This window comes from Rhinopithecus bieti, unplaced genomic scaffold (genome assembly GCF_001698545.2).
Source record: "Rhinopithecus bieti isolate Rb0 unplaced genomic scaffold, ASM169854v2 scaffold_36166, whole genome shotgun sequence".
Taxonomy (NCBI): Eukaryota; Metazoa; Chordata; class Mammalia; order Primates; family Cercopithecidae; genus Rhinopithecus; species Rhinopithecus bieti.
The window spans coordinates 351,767-374,997 of NW_016815144.1; the positions used below are offsets into that span (position 1 = coordinate 351,767).

Consider the following 23,231-nt stretch of genomic DNA (forward strand, 5'->3'; position numbering starts at 1 on the left):
TCACTATATTAGCCAAGCTGGTCTCAAACTCCTGGCCTCAAGCAATCCTCCTGCCTCAGCCTCCCAAAGTGCTGGGATTACAGGCATGAGCCACCATGCCTTGCTTGTAAGCACTTCTAACTATATTATCAATAATAATTTTCATTTATGCTTTTTAACTTTTGGAAGGTTTTCACATCCATCATGTCTCTATCCCCATGAGAAATCTGAGCTGCTTCTCCATTTGTCAGATAAGGGAACTTACCTGAGATAATTCTTATGTCATAGAATTAAAGCCTATGAGAATTGTGGGTTTATAACTCCCAAAACCTGATTCTAGGGTTATTTCTGCTTCTAAAAATTCAGAGTTTTGTGATGACCTTTCCTTCTTAACTGCTATCTGCTGCCCAAGTGGGCCAGTGGCTTCCAGATGGACACCCTGGAGGACTATTTCTGTCTATCACACTCAGTGCCAGTGGCACTAAGCAGTGGTTCCGGTTGCTGAACAGGCCTTTTAGGAGCTCACAAAGATAACAAGGAAATGAGCAAGCATGAAAGAGAAACACCTGGCATTCCTCTTAGTCCTCATTGCTTTTGTTGTTTCTGGTTTAATTTTTATTTTTTAAGACAGGGTCTCACTCTGCCGCCCAGGCTACAGTGCAGTGGTGCCATCACAACTCACTGCAGCCTCTAATACCTGGGCTCACACAATCCTTCCACCTCAGCCTCCTCTGTAGCTGGGACCACAGACATGCATCCATGCTTGGCTTTTTTTCTTTCTTTTTTTTTTTTTTAAAGAAACACTCTTTCTATGTGTCTCAGGCTGGTGCTGAAACCCTGGGCTCAAGTGATCCTCTCACCTTAGCCTCCCAAAGTGCTGGGATTACAGGCATGAACCACCAAGCCCAGTTAGTTTCTGTTTTCTGTATCTGTCTCAGATAGACTGTGTCTTTCATGAGGGTGGGAACTACATCTGTCTTATTCACTGCTGAAGACCCTCATTGCTTATCACATGGCCAGCACATGGCAGGTGTTCCAGTCCAGATGTCGGAATACTTGAAGAAAAGAAGCAAGCACAACATTTCGTGTTGAGTTAGAAATCTTGCCGACATCAGGCGAGGGGCCGGCAACCAAACATAGGTTCTAAGATATTAATATGTGCCATGTAAATTTTCATAGGTCATTAGAAGGTTTATTATAATACATTTTATTATGTAGAAAAATAATTAACAACCACAAGCATCTTGTGTGTGGGGGGGTGGGGTGGGGGGTATGGTACCACCTCTTTCTTTTTCCTCCTGTCCTCAGAGGATTTATTAATCCTGCTAGGATAATCCTCATTTGCTGGTGGGGCTGAAAGTGGAAAGGAAAGCAAAGAGAGCTGGAAGCATCTGTCTGCTCTTCAGTTGGCAGGAAAGGTGGAAAGCTGTCCAATTCCTCTCTTCGGGTATTGCATGGACCTCTCCACTTCTCTTTCGCTTTCCATCTTAAATCACTGACCTCCAAGGAAATGGCTATTCTCAAAGTTGATCTAAGCAAAGGGTCTCGTGTCTTTAAACTTCAGTTGGAATCTGACTGGCAGCGTCTAGTCACTCTGCTGGACTTTTAATGACTCAGCCTGCAAGAACCTGTGGGATTGTTACCTTTGTCCAGAAAGGATAACAAGACCTTTATAGACTCAAAGAGCTTGATGACAGTTTAGTAATTTTTGGTTTCACCAATGAGAAAACTGAGGTTCAGAAAGGTTACTATACATTCCACCCTGTGACCCCCACTAGAACCTCGGGGTCTCCTGACTAATCACCTAGAATTTCTATGTTTGTATTAAGCTATTACACCTAAATCTCAGACTTGGAAGAGATGACAGAAAAAAATTCCTCTTTTTGGTATTTTCAGGCAATTGAGGAAAGTCTACTCATATTTTTGTCTTTAAATATGTATTGCTTATGTAGCTCGCTCAGGCCTCAGAAATTGCATCGCCATTGCTCGAAGAACGGTCAGTTCCTATTTGCTTGGGCATAGCAAACAGGAACACAGACATTCTCTCTACCAACGGCGACAACTTCACATCAGGCGCCTGAATGTTGCTGTAGTTTTGCAGTCTGGCCAGCAGATGACAGCAAACACTTTTGAATGGCTGCTGGGCATTTTATTGTTTTTGAGGTTCAATGCTTATTCCCTCATTCTGAATGCTAGATTTTATTTTTGCAAATGTTACTCCAATAATGATCCTCCTTGGAGGCCCTTAAAATCGGAAATATCTATCAACTCAGGTAATACGGCCCGATAGCCAAAAGGATTTGTTATCTTAATTAACCTGAAGGACGTATTGATGAAAAATATACTAAAGCCAGCACTCACTGGCTGGAATGTAACAGCCCACAAATGCCGCCAGCATTGCCTTCAATGATAACACGTGCAAAGCCAAACCAATGCCCTTGTCTTTCAGCACCAGAAACACGGCTCTCTGGCCTACAAACAGCATTTGTGTTCTGATTGTCATGTAAGACAGGCAAGCATTGGTCTCTTCAGCAATTAAATGTTTACAATTGTTCTTAGAGAGCAACTATTCTGCCCCATCCCCCAGACATTTAAAAAGCTGACATTGCGACCTTCAAGTTCATCTATTACTTTTTTTTTGGTAGATGTCACGTGAGAGCCAAGTTTCCAGAGCAGGCTAAATCGCATCGTGTTTGCAACAAAATGCACAAAGCAACAATTATCCATTTAAGAAGCACCATAAATAATTTCTTAAGTATGTTATTCATTGAAATAGAGTAAAACATAGTCATTCCCTTAAAGAAAATGACTTTTGAACATAAAACAGTCCCTTGATGATGGGATGATGTATAGACGTTGCTATAGGTCAGGTCTCACCAAGTTCCTTCCTTACACTACATGTGTGCTGTGGATGTATACAGGAGGATTATATGACTTCTAAGTTCTCTAGCAATCCTCAGATTTTATGGTTCTGAGATGAGCTACCTAATGGGAACAAGCTCCTTTCCAGCTCCCTTGGTGATGTAGAAATCGTTCAGGTTTGCAGACATCATAGAGCAAGTCACTGAGCTTGTTCTCCACCGTGTCTTGAGACTTTGCCAAGGAGCTTATTGCCTAACCGAGCCTTTTGCTGAATAATCATTTGCAAAGAGGTTTCAGGAAAATGCTGGTGCAATGTCACTGGCCAGGCTCTTTCACAACTGATTTGATTGTTCCTGACCATAAAGAGAGAGAAGCTCTCTTGGGACATGAGAACAGCACACAGAGGTCAGGGCAATTGTGGAATGCCACTGCTTAAAGGGCTCTTACAGACCCTCTGAACTTAGGAAATGAGAAAACAGGGTGAGAGAGGCTAAGCAATTTATCCAAGGCCAAAGGTAGTGAAAGAACCAAGGTCCTATTTTGTTCAACAGATATCTCTGGGTACTAAGAAGTATGCTAATTCCTAGGTACATTAAGAAGAGTAAGAGAGGCAGGGGCCAGTGGCTCACACCTGTAATCCCAGCACTTTGAGAGGCCAAGGCAGGCAGATCACTTGAGGCCAGGAATTTGAGATCAGCCTGGGCAACATGGTGAAACCTTGTCTCTACAAAAAGTACAAAAATTAGCCAGGCGTGGTGGCGCACACCTGTAGTTCCAGCTACTGGAGAGGCTGAAGTGGAAGGATAGATGCAGCCAGGTGTTCGAGGCTGTGGTGAGCCATGATTGTGCCACTGTGCTCTGGACTGGGCTGGAGAAGACCCTATCTCAAACAAACAAACAAACAAACAACAAAAAGAGGAATAAGAAAGCTCACGTGATAATTGGGCAATGCTCGCTGGAGGTGTTTTAGGGAGAGATGTATGTAAACACATGATGTAATCAAATGTGTAATCAAATCACATATTTAGTAATGTGATTATGAAATAGTATGTTCCATATTAAAAGTTTGAAAATGGGCCAAGTAAGGGTCTTTGGAAGAAGTGACAGAATGCTGTAATATATATGGAGAACATGGAGAAATTCTATATGGCAAAGGTCTGGAAACCATGGAATGAAGAAGCAGAAATTAAGCTGGAGAGGAATCTGAGTGAAGACCCCTGAGTCAAACTAGAATCTAGACATGATCCCCGGGCAGTGGGGGGCACTGGATATTTTAAAACAGCACAGTGACACAGGAAGTCACTGGGCGCTCTGAGGAAGATGGATCTTGAGTGAAGAATAAGATTGAACTGAGGGAGGGCTCAGTGGGAGACCTTGATGGGAAATAAAAGAACTTGCTCATAGATTAATGAGAAATGGGGAGAGGAAGAAAATCAGGTATGCTTTCTCTGTTTCAAGCTTGGTAGAGCAGGTGGATGTTATGGGTGTAATTATCTCCCCCTCCCTAAAAGCTATGTTGAAGTACTCACTCCTGGTATCTATGAATGTAACCTTATTTGGAAATACGGTCTTTGCAGATGTGATAAAGTTCAGATAAGGTCATCCTGGATGAAAGTGGGCTCTAAATCCAAAGTGACTGGTGTGAGCTGGGTACAGTGGCTCACACCTGTAATCACAGCACTTTGGGAGGCCAAGGTGGGTGGATTGCTTGAGTCCAAGAGCTCAAGATCAGCCTCGGCAACACAGTGAAACCCTGTCTCTGCAAAAATACAAAAAATGAGCCAGGTGTGGTGGTGTGCACCTGTAGTCCCAGCTACTTTGGAGGGTGAGGCAGGAGGATCACTTGAGCCCAGGAAGTTGAGGCTGCAGTAAGCTGTGATCACACCACCACACTCAGCCTAAGCAACAGAGCGAGACCTTATCTCAAAAAACAAAACAAACAAACAAACAAAAAAAAACAAAAAAACCCACCAAAACCAGCAAAAAACAAGCAAACAAAAACCATCACCAAAATGACATGGTCTTATAAGAAGAGAAGAAACAGACACAGACACAGAAAGAAGATGATCATGTGTTGAGGGAGGCAGAGATTGGCATCACGCAGCTGCAAGCCAAAGAATGCCAGCATTGCTGGGAGCTGCCAGAAGCTAGGACAAGTGTGGAGGCAGGGTACAGATTTTGCCTCTGAGCCCTCAGAAGGAACACAACTCTGGTTTTGATTTTGGACTTCTGGTTCCAATAGCACCTTGATTTGGGACTTCTGGTCTCCTGAACTGTGCAAGAAATAAATTTCTGTGAAATTACCTAGTTAGCAGCAGTTTGTTACAGCAGCTCTAGAAAACAAATACAGTAGGTGATGGTGCCATTCATCTTTAAGGGACTGTGGAAAGCAGGGCATGGAGGAAAGGTTGAAATCAGTGTCTGTCATAGAGGTTCCCCTCAGACATGTGGTTACCACACGTGTAGGGCTAGGGAAGAAGGTGAGACTGTCCACTACGGATTGGGAATTATTTGTCTCCAACACAGACAATGATTGGAACTGTGGCTGTGAATATGATCTCAGCTAGAGCACAGGGAGTCTGGTGAGAACTGAATTTAGGACCTTAGAGGGCATTATAGTGTGTAGGGAAGGAGGAGGCACCAGCAGAAGCAGAGCAGCAGTCCAGGCTGAAGATTATAAAATGAGGATGCATCATCAATGCAAAAGATGCCATGAGGACTGGAGAAAGCCACTATTCTTTGGAAATCTTAATAATAGCAGTTTCCACAGAGGTGCAGGGAGAAGCCTGGTAGCATGCAAACTCCACAAAGCCACAGGCCTTTGTTTTGTTTGCTGATGTACCCCAAGGTCTGAATAAATAAAATTCAGAAGATATATGTATATATTTGTAGAGAAACAGTCTGCCTCTGTTGCCCAGTCTGGAGTGCAGTGGTGCAATCATGGCTCCCTGCAACTTCCAATGCCTAGGCTCAAGTGATTCTCCCACCTCGGCCCCCTGAGGAGCTGGGACCACAGGTGCGCACCACCATGCCCGGCTAATGTTTTTGAATTTTTTGTCGAGAGGAGGTTTCACAATGTTGCCCAGGTTGGTCTTGAACTCCTGCCCTCAAACAATACCCCTGCCTCGGCCTCCAAAAGTGAGGACATGGAGGGCATCATCACTTTCTCAGAAAGTCTGAGTTAAAGAGAAGACAGAGGCCAAAGGTGCTGCTTGAAGAGGTGGGGCAGATACAACTGAGGGGAGTGAATGAGTGAGTTAGAGCCCCCAAATCAAGGAATATTTGAAAATGTTTGTGGCCCAAGGAAAAGAGAAGAATTGTCTGGAGAGGGGTTTGAAGATGCTGAAGCCAAAGGGAGTGGCTGACAGTGTGGTTCCAGAGGCCACATTAGAGATGGAAGCCGTCTTCCTCTGAGATACAGAGTCAAGAGATAGGAGAGCTACTGCGTGGAATAAATTTAGAAGTAAAGAGGAAGTAAACTAGGACATTCAATCCTGTTCTCTATTTTCTTTCTTATCCTTCCTTTTTCTCTCTCTTTTTCTTTCTTTCTTTGCCTTTTTTTTTAGAGATCTTGCTCTGTTGCCCAGGCCACAGTTCAACGGTGTCACTGTGGCTCACGGCACCCTCAAACTCCTGGCCTCAAGCAATCCTTCTGCCTCAGTCTCCTGAGTAGCTGGGACTACAGGTGTGCACCACCACACCAGGTTGAGTTTTAAATATTTTGTAGAGATGGGGGTCTCCCTATGTTGCCTGGCTGGTCTCAAACTCTTGGGGTCAAGTGGTCCTCCTGCCTTGACCTCCCAAAATGCTGGGATTATAAGCATGAGCCATAGTGCCCAGATAATTAAGCATTTCTTTAGGGACAGGATCTCGCTCTGTTGCCCTGGCTGGAGCATAGCTCACCACAAGCTTGAATGCGGGCTCAAGCGATCCTCCTGCCTCAGCCTTCTGAGTAACTGGGACTATAGGTGCATGCTACCACACCCTGCTGCTTTAAAAAGTTTTTCTGTAGAGATGGGGTCTTGATATGTTGCTCAGGCTGGTCTCAAGCTCCTGGGCTCAAGCGATCCTTCTGCCTTGGCCTTCAAAAGTGCTGGGATTGTAGGCATGAGCCACTGTGCCTGGCCTGAACCATGTTTTAAAGGGCACAATGGTGCAGGGGGCTTTGATCTGCATTCCATCCATCCGTCCATCCATCAGTCCACCCACTCATCTGTCCATCTACCCATCCATTAATCTCTCCATTCATCTGATATGTATTGAGAATTTACAATGTGTCAAATATCACTCCAAGCTCTGGAACACAATAGTGAACACAATAGAAAAAGTCCTTGCTCTCTGACATTTATATTCTACTATGGGAGAAAGCCAATAAAAATACAAAACACTAAAGTAATATAATTTTCATTGTGAAAAATACTGTAAAGAAAAATATAGCTGAGTAAGAGGTAGGAAGCAAGTGAGCGACAGGGCAGAATTCCAGCGCTCCTTCCATGATATTCCACTACTTCCTAACATGTCTCCATAGAAGCATAATTTCTCCTGGAAGATATTTACTTCTACCCCATTGCATCTAGCCCCAGAATGGAATGAGAAAGAATGCAGGAAGGAATGGCTTCTATCCATGCACAAAACTGCCTTTATGCGGGCTAAGGAAACTGAACGTGAGTGAGACTGGGAAGCCCCGTTGGACTGCAAAAATGGGTGAAATCGCAGTTGGACGGTAAGGGGATGGTTTCCCTGACTATGCTGCCCCTCCCCCGAGCCACTGCAGTGCCCACACATGGAAAGTCCCCCTGGATTCACACTCAGGTTTCTTACCATACTGGGGCCCTCTGTGGGAGGCTTGCTTCTGCGTGGGCCTATGGAGAGCACTGTGAGTACCAAGTACCAATGGGACTGAAACACATGAGGCCAGCAAGGGACAAAGAGAGGGGGTGAGGCTAGCAGCAGCCAGGTGGATAAATTTGGCAGTGGCTCACCATCCTGCCAGATGAAATGATGCACCAGATGTGCTGTTTATGCTGTGCTGTGGGAGGCATGGTCCATAGAACCTCTGGACTTGAGAGTCTGACTGGCTTTCCCACACCATCCAGTGGGCCCTCTGTGGGTGTCCCAGGGCCCATGTAGTTTGGACAGTGTATCCTCGGCAGAGTTAATGTAGGATTTGGGTCTAACCTGGACTTAGGAGGCCCTCTAGTGCTGAAATAACATATAACAGTCAATCTGCTCACAATTTCTGCATACGCCCACTGGAAAAGAAGGGTCACAAACAAATCCAGACGGGGAAGACTGAAACAAATACCTAATTCAACACTGCGAAGACAGAGCCCAATGTCTATAAGGAGTAAGAATAGCCTAGAAAATATGGTCTCTCTAAATGGACAAAAAGAGGTGCCAGCTATCTGGCAGACAAAGAATTCAAAAATAGCTGTTACGACAAAACTCATCAAACTTCAAGAACATACAGAGAAGCAATTCAGAAATTTATCAGAAACATTCTTCAGATTGATAGAAATAATTAAAAAAACAAACAAATCCTGGAGCTGAAAAGTATAACAAACAAAATGAAACATGAAACAGAGAACATCAGCTGCAGAATTCATCAAGCAGGAGAATCAGTGAGCTTGAAGGCAGGCTATTTGAAAATACATAGTCAAAGGAGAAAAAAGGAAAAAATGAGAAGGAATAAAGAAAAATTACAAGACCCATGGGACACCATCAAAAGAGCAAATCTACATATCCTTAACATTAAAGAGAGAGTAAAGAATGAAAAGAGATAGAAAGCTTATTCAAATAAATAATAATAGAAAATTAGAAGAAAGATACAAATATCCACGCACAGGAAGGTCAAAGGTCACCAATCAGATTCAACCCAAATAAAATACCCTAATATATATCATAATCATATTCCCAAAGGTCAAAGACAAAGAGATGTATCTGAAAGCAGCAAGAAAAAAAACAACAACAAATAACACATAAGGGAATTCTAATACGCCTGGCAGCAGACTTAGCAGAAACCTTGCAGGCCAAGAGAGAGTGGGACAATATATTCAGAGTGATGAAAGATAAAGTAAAGCCTGTCAACCAAGAATACTGTACCCAGAAAAACTATTCTTCAGAAACGAAGGTGATAAAGACTTTTTCAGCCAAAGAAAGATCTCAAATAAACAATCTAGTGATGCATCTCAAGGAACTAGAAAAAATAAGAACTAAACCCCTAATTAGTAGGTGAAAAGAAATAATAAAGATCAGAGCATAAATGAAATACAGATTAATTTCATTCATTTGGAAAATAAATATTAAGGCTAAAAGAGGCTAAAAACAAATATTAAGAAAACAAAGAGTAAGTTTTTTTTGAAAAATAAATGAAATTGAGAACCCTTTAGCTAGTCTAAGAAAAAAAGAAAGATGACTGAAAGAAAGAAAATGAAAGATGAAAAAAAGACATTACAATTGATGCTACAGAAATACAAAAGATCATAAAAACTACTATAAATAATTACACACTAACAGAATGGAAAACCTAGGAAAACATGACTAAAATCCTAGATGCATATGATCTACTATGATTGAAACAGGAAGAAATAGAAAACCTAAAAAGACCGATAACAAGTAATGAAATTGAAGCTGTAATAAAAAGGCTCCTATCAAAGAAAAGCCCAGGACCTGATGGCTTCACTGCTGAATTCTACAAACATATAAAGACGAATTCTTCACAAACTATTTCAAAAAATTGAAAAGGAAGAAATTCTTCCAAACTCATTCTACGAGGCCTACATTACTCCAATTCCAAAACCAGAGATGGACACAACCAAAATGAAAAGCTACAGGCCAACATCCCTGATGAATGTAGATATAAAAGCCCTCAACAGAATACTAGCAATCTGAATTAAATAACATATTTAAAAGACCTTTCATCATGATCAAGTGGGATTCATCCCAGCAATACAAGGATAGTTTAGCATATACAAATCAATAAATGTGACACATCACATCAACAGAATAAAGATTAAAAACCAAATGCTTATTTCAATAGATGCAGAAAAGCACTTGACAAAACTCAGCATCTCAACAAATTAGGTGTAGAAGAAATATACCTCAACATAATAAAGTTTATATATGTTAAACCCACAGCCAACATCACACTGAATGGGAAAAAATTAGAAGCTTTTCCGCTAAGATCTCAAAAGAGATAAGGATGCCCACTTTCACTGCTCCTATTCAGCACAGTACTGGAACTCTTTGCGAGACTAATGAGGCAAGAGAAGGAAAGAAAAGGCATCCAAATTGGAAATGAGGGAGTCAAATTGTCCCTGTTTGCAGACAATATGATTTCATATGTAGAAAATCTTAAAGACTCCACCAAAAAAACTGTTAGAACTAATAAACAGATAAAGTTTCAGGATACAAAATCAGCATACAAAAATTACTAGCATTTCTATGCAACAGTAGCCAACTATCTGAAAATCAAGAAAGCAATCCCATTTACAATACCTACACAAAAATAAAATACTTAGAAATAAATTTAACCAAAGAGGAGAAAGATTTCTATGACAAAAACTATAAAACATTGATAAAAGAAGGCAAAGAGGATATAAACAGAAAGATATCCTATGTTCATAAATTGGAAGAATTAATATTTTTATAATGTCCATGCTACCAAAAGTAATTTACAGATTCAAAGCAATCCCTATCAAAATTATGATGTCAGACTTCACAGAGAAACAGGAAAAAAAACCCCTAAAATTTATATGGAAACACAGACTCCAAATAGCCAAAGCAATCTTGAGCAAAAAGAACAAAGCTGGAGGAGTCACACAAACTGATTTCAAGATATACTACAAATCTGTAGCAGTGTGGTATTGGCATAAAAACAGACACATAGGTCAATGGAACAAAACAGAGAGTCCAGAACTAGATCAATGCATTTACCGCCAACTGATTTTAAACAAAGGTGCCCACCCCCTCCAAAAGAACAAGAACAAGAAAAACAAACCAAAAAACTCACAATGAGGGAAAGATAGTGTCTTCAATAAACAGTGTTGGGTTAACTGGATAACTTCATGCAAAAGAATGTAACTTGACCCTTATTTCTCACCATAAACAAAAATCATCTCAAAATAGATTAAATAGTTAATATAAGACCCAAAACTGGCCTGGTGCAGTGGCTCATGCCTGTAATCCCAGCAACTTTGGGAGGCTGAGGAGGGCAGATCACCTGAGGTCCGGAGTTCGAGACAGGCCTCACTAACATGGTGAAACCCCATCGCTACTAAAAATACAAAAATTAGCCAGGAATGGTGGCGTGCTCCTGTAATCCCAGCTACTCGGGAGGCTGAGGCAGGAGAATTGCTTGAACCTGAGAGGCGGCGGTTGCAGTGAGCCGAGATTGCGCCATTGCACTCCAGCTTGGACAACAAGAGTGAAACTCTGTCTCAAAAAAACAAAACAAAACAAGCAAAACCAACCAACCAACCAACCAACCAACAAAAAGAAAGACCCAAAACTGTGAATCTGCATAGCAAGGAAAACAATCAACAGAGTAAAGAGACAACCTACAGAATGAGAAAAAATATTTGCAAATTATACATTTGACTAAGGGTTAACAAGCAGAATTTATAAGGAACTCAAATAACTCACTAGCAAAAAACCCAAATAATCCAATTTTTAAAAAATGGACAAACAACGTGAATAGATATTTCACCAAAGAAGACATACACATGGCCAATAGGAATTTAAAAAATGCTTAACATCACCAACTATCAAGGAAATACAAATCAAAACTACAATGAAATTTTGCATCATCCCAACTAGAATGACTATGATAAAAGGACAAAAAATAACAAATGCTGACAAGGATGTGGAAGAACAAGAACTCTTATGCACTGTTGGCATAAATGTAAATTAGTCTAGCCATTACGGAAAACAGTATGGTGGTGCCTCAAAAAACTGAAAATACATCTACCATATGATCCAGTATTTCCACTGCTGGGTATATATACAAAGGAAATGAAATCGGTATGTCAAAGAGATATCTGCACTCACATGTTTATTGCAGCACTGTTCACAATAGCTAAGATATAGAATCAACCTAATGCCCATCAGTGGATGAATAAAGAAAATACAAAAACATTTATATTCCACTCATATGTGGAATCTAAAAAAAATGATCTCATAGGAGTTGAGAGTAGAATAGTGGTTACTAGAGACTGGAGAGAATGGGGAGAGAGGTTTGTCAATGAGTACAGTGTTACAGTTAGGAGGAATAAGTTCTGATACTCTACTGCAAGATAGGGTGACTATAGCTAACAATAATGCATTGTATATTTCAAATAGCTAGAAGAGAGGATTTTATGATAAATGTTTGTGCTAATTACACGATTTGATGATTACACCATGTTTACATATATGAAAACAACACATTGTGTGTCATAATGTACAATTACTATGTGTCAATTAAAAAATAAATGAATAAATACATAGGAAAAAAAGAACAGCAAATTTCTGGGCCCAATCCCAGACTTGCTAAATAAAAAATCCTGGGGGCCTAGCAATCTGTGTCTTAACAATCTAAATGGTTCTGATGCATACTAAAGTTTGAGAACCACTGGTTAATAAAGAGATTTATTTAATACTAGATGGCAATAATAACTACCCCTTACTAAGTGCTGATACGTTTCTAGACATTGCACTAATGATTTTGTAGGCATATCATATTTAATTCTCAAAAGAAGGGCTGGGTGCTCTTATCTCTTGAAGATGATGCAATGAGGCTTAGCATCTCAATAGTGACCCAGTTACTAGGTGCCAGGGCCAGGACTCAGACGCCAATCTTGACAGCACCTCTCATGAACAGCCATAGTCGTCAAGCTCATATTGAAGGATAAACTTTAGCCTGGACTTATCAGGCCATGAAATGAAATCATGCAATCTTTTTTTGTTTGTTTTGTTTTTTTGAGACAAAGTCTCACTCTTGTCTCCCAGGCTGGAGTGCAGTGGCATGATCTCGGCTCACTACAACCTCCGCCTCCCAGGTTGAAGCAATTCTCGTGCCTCAGCCTCCTGAATAGCTAGGATTACAGGAACATGCCACCATGCCCAGCTAATGTTTGCATTTTTAGTAGAGATGGGGTTTCACCATGTTGGCCAGGCTGGTCTCAAACTCCTGACCTCAGGTGATCCATCCGCCTTGGCCTCCCAAAGTGTTGGGATTACAGGCATGAGCCACCACACCTGGCCTAAATCTCTTAACATGCCTCCCTGTATCCTTAATCCCTCTTGCCATCTATTCTTTGCATTGCCACACATTCTTTGCATTTTGGAAACTGGCTAACCCTAATAAAGAACAGCAAGAGTTTTTACTTTTTTAAAACAGCAGACAAAAAGGGAAATAAGAGACTACAATGTTCATAAACAAATTGGGTTCTCTAAACCTCAACAGTAACCCTTTTACTCAGCAAATTGGTAAGAAATCTCAATATTTTGGGAAGGAACTGAGAAGCATGCTTAAGAACAAAATGAGCAGGGTGATTGCACATGAGGAAATTGGCTTTAGAACAGAACTGATCATCATCCTGAGAAAAAAGGAAATACACATTCTGCAAGGGTTGCTCATGACTCTTACTCCCAGATCCATCGATCCTGCTGGTTTCTCCAACTCTGAGCCCCCTTTCTCCTTTGGGGAGATCCTCAACTCTCTCTTGACGACTCAGACCTTAGAGAGTAGGAATTTTTAGAAATTCTAGTTCAATACTCTGGGACCCAGGATTTCTATTCTTGGTGTAATCTCAGGATAACCTCACGTTCTAGGTCAGACAGTTCAAGTCCTGGCGATTGTAGGTCCTCATCCCAAACTTATGTGTTAGTTTGAGAAACTGAGTCCCTCCCCTGTGCACTGTGTCTAAATCCCCGTGCTGGGAACCTCTAGTCAGAGACCTTATCTTTTTCTTGACAGATATCCCTGCTCTGGCTTCTGGACCCCAGCCCTGGGATTTGGCTCCTGCTTCCTTCTGCTAGACTTTCATCCTGTCTGCCCACTCTGAAGGCCATTTCATCATCAACTAAGCCATGATTACTACATGAATCCTCATTAGAGTGAGGATACATTCTAACACTTGGTAGAAAACTTGACCATGTTTAGGAAAAATGAAGATTCCTAGGCTCCATCCTTAAACCCTAACCCTAACCCTAGGTTCCATCATTATTTTGATTTAGTGGGCCTAGGGCCTGGGAAACTGCATTTGTAATGAGTCTCCAGTGACTCTGATTCAGCCAGTTTACCAAGTGGCGTTTCAGAAACTTTCTCCAAAACCTTCTCCTGATTTAAGAAGTGTGGGCAATGCTTTGGTGATGAAGTGTGTTGGAATGCTCCATTTTTATAATTTATCAGGGTCTTAGGATTCCAAACACGGGAAGACGTGGCTCAAGGGCAGGTGGCCTTGTGGGAGGGGCAGGGTAGTGGGCAACGCTTCGTGTCCAGATCTCTGGGGGCCTGAGAAACTGTCTGAGAGAACAGCCTCTGAGCCACACTGCCTGAGTTCTCATTCTGACTTGGCCACTTCCTGGCTGGGGAGTCTCTCTGCACACATACCACATTTATAAAGAAAATGCGATGTCAGTGCTTGCCGTTATTCTTATTTTTCCTATATCAGGAACAGACAAGGAGGGGCGAGGACCAGAAGCAGGCAGGGCATGCTCCTCATCTCTCTTCCTTCTGACCAAACAGACCTCTCTCACCTCAGGGCTTTCCACTTCCCGTTCTTATTCCTGGAGGGCTCGTACTGCAGGTAATTCTTGCTCCCTCACTTCGCTCACATCTTTTGTCAAATGTCACTTCCTAGAGAGCCTCTCTGTGAACACCCCATCCAAAGGAGCCCTGGCCCCAGCCTTACTTCATATTGCTCCTCGTTACTACCTGACATTACATTACATATTTTTCGTTCTTTACCATTTTCCTCATGTTGAATGTAAACTCCATGAGGACAGGAATTATTGTATTTTTTTCATTGCCCCACCACTGTTCCAGGTGATGGGAATGCGGCAGTAAAAATAATAATAATAATAATCCTTGTCATTGAACAATAGTTGTCATTCAACAAATTTTTTTTTTTTTTTTTGAGACAGAGTCTCTCTCTGTCACCCAGGCTGAGTGCATTGGTGTGATCTCGGCTCATTGTAACCTCCACCTCCCGGGTTCAAGCGATTCTCCTGCCTCAGTCTCCCAAGTAGCTGGGACTATAGGCATGCACCACCATGCCCAGCTACTTTTTGTATTTTTAGTAGGGACAGGGTTTCACCATGTTGGCCAGAATCCTTGGTAGGTGGATCGCCTGAATCCAGGAGTTTGAGACCAGCCTGGGTAATATAGTAAAGCCCTGTCTTAACTAAAAATACAAAAATTAGCTGGTGTGGTGGTACGCACCTCTCGTCCCAGATACTTGAGAGGCTAAGGCAGGAGGATTGCTCTTAAGCCTGGGAGGCTGAGGCTTCAGTGGGCTAGAATCCTTGGCCTCAAGTGATCCATCCGCCTCAGCCTCCCACAGTGCTGAGATTACAGGTGTGAGCCACCGCGCCCGGCCAGCATTCAACAAATATTAAATGAATACATGAACGAATGAGTGAATGGATCCAGCCTTCTCCCTGCCTTCAGTGCCTTCACAGTCATCATTCTGGGGCTTTTCTGTCTAGGGCAGGTTTCTTGACAGCAGCACTGTTGACACTTGGGGCCAGAGAAGTCTTTGGCATGGGGGTTTTCTTGTGCACTGCAAGGTATTCAGCAGCATACCTGGCCTACTAGATGTCAGTAGTCCCTGCTCCATGCCCCAAGCTATGACAATCAAAAATGTCTTTAGAATTGGCCAAACAACCCTTGGAGGCAGAAGGCCTGGTTGAGAACCACTAGGGGAGTATCAGGCTGACTGAGCTAGTATAATATTATCCATAAATACTTAAAAGTGGATGCTTAGGAATTAAAAAAAAAAAAAGGCTAGGACATCTGAATGAAAACCACTGAATATCCTGAGTCCTTGATAAAGCCAAGAATTTCAACCAATTATTATTTGATGATTACAATAAGTGGTTGTAATTGTTCAGGAAGTCAAAATTACTAAATATGATTGATTTGGCCTGGTTACTGTATTTGACTAAAAAGAAACACAGACAAAAACTTACCATAGTCCTCAATCCAGAGTTCTGTAGGCATACAGAAAGGCTCTAACACATCACATGTGTGGTTGTAATAACTCGTCTCCTGATCAGACTGATCTGAGATTCTAATTTTTAAAAATGTAAATTGGCCAGGAGTGGTGGCTCATGCCTACAATCCCAACACTTTGGGATGCCAAGGTAGGTGGATCTCCTGAGTCCAGGAGTTTGAGACCAGCCTGGGTAATATAGTAAAGCCCTGTCTTAACTAAAAATACAAAAATTAGCTGATGTGGTCGTGCGCACCTCTCGTCCCAGATACTTGAGAGGCTAAGGCAGGAGGATTGCTTAAGCCTGGGAGGCTGAGGCTTCAGTGGGCTATGATTGCACCACTGCAGTTCAGCCTGGGTGACACAGTGAGACTCTGTCTCAAAAAAGCATAAACCATATCTAACATTGGATAATACATATTGGCTTTTGACAATATACACCTTAAGTTTCACGACCCAGTAATTAAAACAATTTTTTTGGTTATTTTCTATACATTTTCTAGGACATCTTGCAAGTTTCTAATTTCTAAAAACTTATTACGTTGGAATGAGCCCAATAAATAAAGAACTGAAAACTTTTTTTAGTCTTATTAATAAAATTATAAATTAATTTGTTTAAAATATGGAACTTTCATTTTCAGAAGTGAAGAAATCCCCAGACAGATTTACCTTAAAGTTTTAGGTTCAGATAGGAGGCTTTGGGGAAAATGCCCTAAATTGATAGAAATGTTTCCCTCATTCCTATTTTGGTTGAACAATTTCTTATTGTTACACATGTGACTAAGTATATAACATTTAACATTTTCTTCCTTGAAAAAAAGATTAACTTAAATTGCTTATAAATCTAAATGAATGACTTCTTATAACATACCTTTAAAACAAAACAGTAGTCAGTGGGCGCTTTATATTTCATTTTATGCTGAGTCCCATAGTAAATGTTGACATTTTCGAACTGTATAAAACACGCCAGATCTCGAGATGTCTGAAAGACAGGGAAAAAAATAAAACTTCAACTGAGATGACAGTTAACAATTTTCCAGAGTTGTCCTTCACGGCATAACTAAGGATTACATTTTAGTAAAGAAAATATTGACTTTTGGGTAATTTATATAAACATCTGCGATGTACGGTTTTTCTCAAAGGCAAGTCTGAAAGGTTGGAACGGAAACAGATATGGCCAAATTGGGGGACAATTTAGTAAGATCTATGCATAAATCTTTCCCAGTATGAAAGATATTGAATGTTCCCAACACAAAGAAAGGATAAATGTTTAAGATGATGGATGTGCTAATTACCTTGATCTGATCACCATACATTATATGTATCAAAACATCACTGTGTACATTGTGCATATGTACAATTATTATTTGTCAGTCAAAAAATAAAATTAATTTTTAAAAGAGTACAGCCAAGGAAAATCGGTGCCACTGACCCAGAAATGGAGTGAAAGATTATACTGCTGTTCTAATGCCTATCTGGGGACTCCCAGAGTCAGGATGGACTGTCCTTGAGATGTCATTATCGATGCAGTCGAGACAAGGTGACCACTTAGCCAGAAATTTCATTTTGACTTTTGCCATTCTAAGTCCGTGATGGATTTTGTGATTGAGCATTTAAAAAAAAAGTCCCCCTCAGGACGAACAATGAGAGATAAACTTATGCTCAGTAAATTAGCACACACTTCATGCACTTCCTCCTGAGAAAAAGGATTTCTTTCACAAGTTGTCTTTACTGCAGGCAGTGTTGCCATGGAAACAGAGACCTCTCCTCCACGGATAACAGGCACTGTGAAGGCTGCAGCCTGTAATCTGCATATTTGGTTACACTTCAACTACAAATGTGTTGTATTATTTTTTTCTTTTGCTTTCTGTAATTCTTTACCTAGTTAGTGAATAGATGAATAGATGGCAGAACTATTTACACCTTAGTGCACAATTATTTCTTTACATATGCTTGTACATTCTTTTCTTACAAGATATTTTCTTCTGGATGTTCAAAGTTTACATTTTTAAGTTACAAACTAAGGCATATTAGTCACAATTAAAAATATAATTAAATAAATTCACAAATATCTAAATCACTCTAACCCATAAACATACATAATCTATATCATAATATTTAAATAAAATGCACATCTTCCTTCACCACCCCTTTTTCTTATTTTGTTCTTTTCTCCAAATGTACCATAGTTAATTGTTTGGTAGTATTTTATTCTGTTCTATTTCCCCACGTTGCCCAGGCTGGTCTTGAATTCCTGAGCTCAAGCGATCCGCCTTCCTTGGCCTTCCAAAGTGTTTGGGATTAGAGCTGTGAGCCACTGTCCCCTGCCTTCTTTTTCTTAACATTGCATCTAGGAGTCTTTCTATATCAAGACACATGAATTAATAGATGACATTCATTTTATGACTGCAGAGAATTCTACTGTACAGGGGTAACGATTTATTTAACTATTCTGCTACAGAGGATTAGAAGTTATTTCAATATTTAGCTATTACAACAAATACTGTGCATATGAGCTTATATTTCTGTGAGATAGATTTGTCAAGCATGGAGTTGCCAATTGAAAGGATTTTTCCTCCCTTTTACATTTACATAGATTTTGCTAAATTGTCCCCCAGTTTGGCCGTATGAGTTTCCATTCCAATCTCCCAGGCGTGAGTGTCCCTTTTTCTTACCCACTTTCACCAAAATTTGGATATTATCTATATTGTTTATTGTGTCAATCTCATGTTTAATTTACATTTCCTGATTACTAGTGAGACAGAGCAACTTTTAGTTATGCGGTGGCTACCTGTACTTCTTTTTCTGTAAATTTTCCCTTTAATGCTTTGCCATTTTCTGTAAGTATGTTTACCTTTTCTTATTGATTTGTTTAAGTCTTTATATTTTATGGATATTCATAACTGTTTATACATGTTGCAAATGTACTCTCTCACTGTAGTCAGTCTTTCACTTCTTGTTTGTTATCTTTGGCCATAAGGTATTTAAAATAACTTTATAAGGTCAAATCTGTCAATTTTTTTCGTTATAATTTTGAGTTTTTATTCTTGCTTAGGAAAGCTTTCTCCAGCTCAAAATTATAAAAACATTAACCTATATTTTCTTTTTTTCCCTCTCTCCCTCGCTTCCTTCCTCTCTGCCTTCCCTCCCTCCCTTCCTCTCTCCTCCCTCCCTCCCTCCCTCCCTCCCTTCTTTCCTTCCTTCCTTCCTTCCTTCCTTCCTTCCTTCCTTCCTTCCTTCCTTCCTTCCTTCCATCCATCTCTCTCTCTCTCTCTCTCTCTTTCTTTTTTTTTTTTTCAGGGTCTCATTCTGTCACTTAAGCTGGAGTGCATTGGCACAAACATGGCTCACTGAAGTCTTGACCTCCCGGGCTCAAGTGATCCTCCCCGATCAGCCTCCCAAGTAGCGGGGACTACAGGCATGTGCCGCCATCCTCGTTAATTTTTTTATTTTTTTTGTAGAGACAGGGTCTCCCTATGTTTCTCAGGCTGGTCTTGAACTCTTGGGCTCAAGCTATTCTCCCACCCGGCCTCCCAGAGTACTGGGATTACAGGCATGAGCCACTGCACCAGCCAACCTCTATTTTCTTCTAGAATTTTATACTATGTTTCTCTAAAGATATTTTAATCAATCAAGAATTTAGTTTGGTACATGGAATGAGGTAGGAAATTATATTTCTAAATGGATATACAGTTATTTCACTGCTATTTGTTGAATGCCACATTCTTTCCCCACTGCTGTGATATAAAATTCTAACTTTAACTTCTCTTATATTAGATGGCTGTCTGTCAACCTGTTTGTCTCTAGCTGTGCTGTTTATATCTAATGTTTTGGCACGGCAGGAGATCTACCTTGATGTTCTTCACAATTTTGGGAAGGTCTATTTTGGAACAGTGTCTTTTTTCCATGAACTGTAGAATCAGTCTGTGAATTTCAAGTAAATAAAATCCTACTGATATTTTTATTAAAATTACATTAAATTTATAGAAAACTGGGAAGAATTAATAACTTTTCATTTAGCAACATGGTACCTTTCTTTTCTTTTTCTTCTACTTTTTTTTTTTTTTTTTTTTAGGTGGAATCTCACTCTGTCACCCAGGCTGGAGTGCAGTGGCGTGATCTTGGCTCACTGCAATCTCCGCTTCCCGGGTTCAAGCAATTCTTCTGCCTCAGCCTCCCAAGTAGCTGGGATTACAGGCACCTGCCACCATGCCTGGCTAATTTTTGCATTTTTAGTAGAGATGGTGTTTCACCATATTGGCAAGGTTGGTCTCAAACTCCTGACCTTGGGATTCGCCTGCCTCAGCCTCCTAAAGTGCTGGGATTACAGACGAGCCACCGCGCCTGGCCTGCAACATGGTACCTCTCTATTGATTCAGCTCTACTTCATTTCTCTTAATAAATTTTATATTTTATGCCATACAGATCTGGAACATTTCTTGTTAAGTTTATTCTTAGGTATTTCGCATTTTCTGTTTCTAGTCTGCATAGATTCTTTTGCATTGTAGTTTGCATTATATATATTGTTTGTGTAAAGAAAAACTTTCTTAGTTAACACATTTATTTGGTTCTAACAGTTTTTCAGTTGGGTGTCTCATATTGCTGGTAGACAGTCATGTCAACTGTGAAAAATCAGTCTTTGCCTCTTCTTTTCTGTTGGTTATACTTCTTATTCTTTTCTTTAATGTACTAGTTAGTTTCTCAACCCAGTGTTAATGGTAACAGTGAGAGAAGGTATTCTTGTCCAACTCTACTGTAAACACTTTTTTTTTTTTGGAGACATAGTCTCGCTCTTTCACCCAGGCTGGAGTGCAGTGGCATGATCTCAGGCCACTGCAACCTCCACCTTCCAAGTTCAAGTGATTCTCATGCCTCAGCCTCCCCAGTAGCTGGGATTACAAGTGTGCACCACCACACCCAGCTAATTTTTGTATTTTCAGTAGAGATGGGGTTTCACAATGTTGGCCAGGCTGGTCTAGAACTCCTGGCCTCAAGTGATTCACCTTGCCTCAGCCTCCCAAAGTGCTGGGACTACAGGCATGAACCACCACACCTGGCCAAATGTAAACACTTTTAATTCTCATCACAGAGTATATTGTTTGTTACACATTTATTTATATGTACCATTTATATTCAAATGCCTAAGACATAAACATTTCAAAAAGAAAACAAATTATTTGTGGGTCAGTTGTGAGGTGCCCAGTGTGGGACTGGAATGAGATGGCAGAGATGGGAAAGCATCAGATCTAAGGCTGGGAGCAGAGTGGAAGAGGCTAAGGAGAACAGTAGCTGTCCTAGACCAAGAGTTAGCCATAATGCCCCTTCCGGCAGAGACAAGAGTCTCCTTACTGGAGGTTGCGGACCTGGATGTTCACCGTAACTTCATCAGCTTGGAAGTGTGGGTTAAGCTTTATCACAGGAAGTTGGCAATGCATGAATATACCACTGGTGGTGTCCTGCATTTGGAAGGGAAGGCAAAATGCTTCTGCGTACCCAAGATACAGATTAGACATATATTAATGGTGAACGAAAGAGTGAAATGTCCTAATCCTCTAAGAAAAGTCTTAGAGAGAGCTGATGGTCAGAATAAGAGTTAAAATTACATTTCAAGGAACAATTTACTACATACTTATAAATTTGAGGCAATAATCCCAAATCACCAAGTAAAAGTTAAATGATGTCTAAAATACCCTGTTAAATTAGGCAGGGAAATTCAGAGTATACCTCAGAGAACGATTTAAAAATATTCAGAGTCTAAGGGCTAAAATCTCAAGGAAAATCTAGTTGAGAGCTGGGTGCAGTGACTCATGCCTGTAATCCCAGCACTTTGGAAGGCTGAGTGAGGTGGGCAGATTGCTTGAGCTCAGGAGTTCAAGACCAGCCTAAGCAACATGGGGAAAACCCATCTCTACAAAAAATATGAAAAATTAGGTGGGTGTGGTGGCGTGCGCCTATATTCCCAGCTACTTGGGAGGCTGAGGTGGGAGGATGGCTTGAGCCTGGGAGGGGGAGGTTGCAGCTAGTCAAGATCATGCCACTGTACTCCAGCCTGTTGGTTAGAGTGAGACTCTATCTCAAAAGAAAAAAAAAAAAAAAAAAAAAGAAAAGAAAATCTTATCAAGACTTCTAATACCTGTATGATTCCAGATAAAAGAAATTTAACTATAATGACTGTAGAACAATAGGGGTAAAAAGTCCTTGGAAATAGATAGGTAAAGAAACAAAATAATCTCTAGAAAAGTGCTTCTGCCATCATTTTTGAAACCTGACTTTAAAATAGATAAAATACTTTTACCTTCAAGAGAGCTACAGAAAAGCTCAAAAAGATTTCAGTAATACTGTCCTATTTGTATACATGTTGCAGGATTAAGGAATCTGCAGCAACAGAGAATGTATTTAACTTGCCACGTAAGAATTTCTTTAGTTTCACTCTCATGAAATGCTTTATTGCTAACTGATTTTTTTTTTTCTAACCTTAGTCTTTCCTTTGGGTACATAATAAATTCCAGAAGCCCGTAAAAGAAAATAGCGCCTTTTCCAGGATTTCTTTCCATCTTCTTTCAAATAAAGAGCTCCTTCCAGTTCTGGTACAATGATAGATGTTCCACAGAAACTTTCCTGAAATTGAGATTCCGACGACACAAGACACACACGAAAGATAAAGCATGCATTTTTATTCACATTTAAACAAACTCGCAAATTAGCTTTTAAACTAAAAGTCAATTTTGTGTAGAGCTCTGATCGAATGCATATGTTTATGTTATATACTATTTGCCAGAAGAGAGGAAGAATAACACATCGGTCAAGAATCCTGGCTCCTGAGTTAGGCCCCAAGGCCTCTTCACCACTTAGCTCTGCGACCGTGGGCCATTAAACCTCAGTTCACTTACTTGTCAAAATGGAATAATAATAGCGCAACTTCATAAGGTAGGTTGTGAGTACAGTCTTGGCATATTGTAAAAGTAAGCATTTAATAAAAGCAATTAATGTTACTATAAAATGGAAGACAGAAAAATTATTACTTTCCTGGTAAGTAGAATAGTTACTATTTCATTGCTTGTAAATAGAATAATTATTATATATAATTCAACACATAAAATTGGGGAGGATAGTTAACGGGTACAAAAAAATAGACAGAATGAATAAGACCTACTATTTGAAAACAAAGCAGGGTGACTATAGTCAATAATAACT

The 23,231-nt window shown here is 40.4% G+C and overlaps 1 protein-coding gene across 1 annotated transcript in view; it reads right to left on the reverse strand.

The window, feature by feature from the left end:
* Window positions 1-23,231, reverse strand: part of LOC108515828 (amyloid beta A4 precursor protein-binding family B member 1-interacting protein-like) — a gene marked incomplete at its 5' end in the record, with an annotated part of 55,454 nt that overhangs the window by 8,750 nt on the left and 23,473 nt on the right. Inside the window, 2 exon segments of the mRNA XM_017852984.1 lie at window positions 16,909-17,019; window positions 22,512-22,655. Of these exon segments, the coding sequence (XP_017708473.1) occupies window positions 16,909-17,019; window positions 22,512-22,655 (255 nt within the window).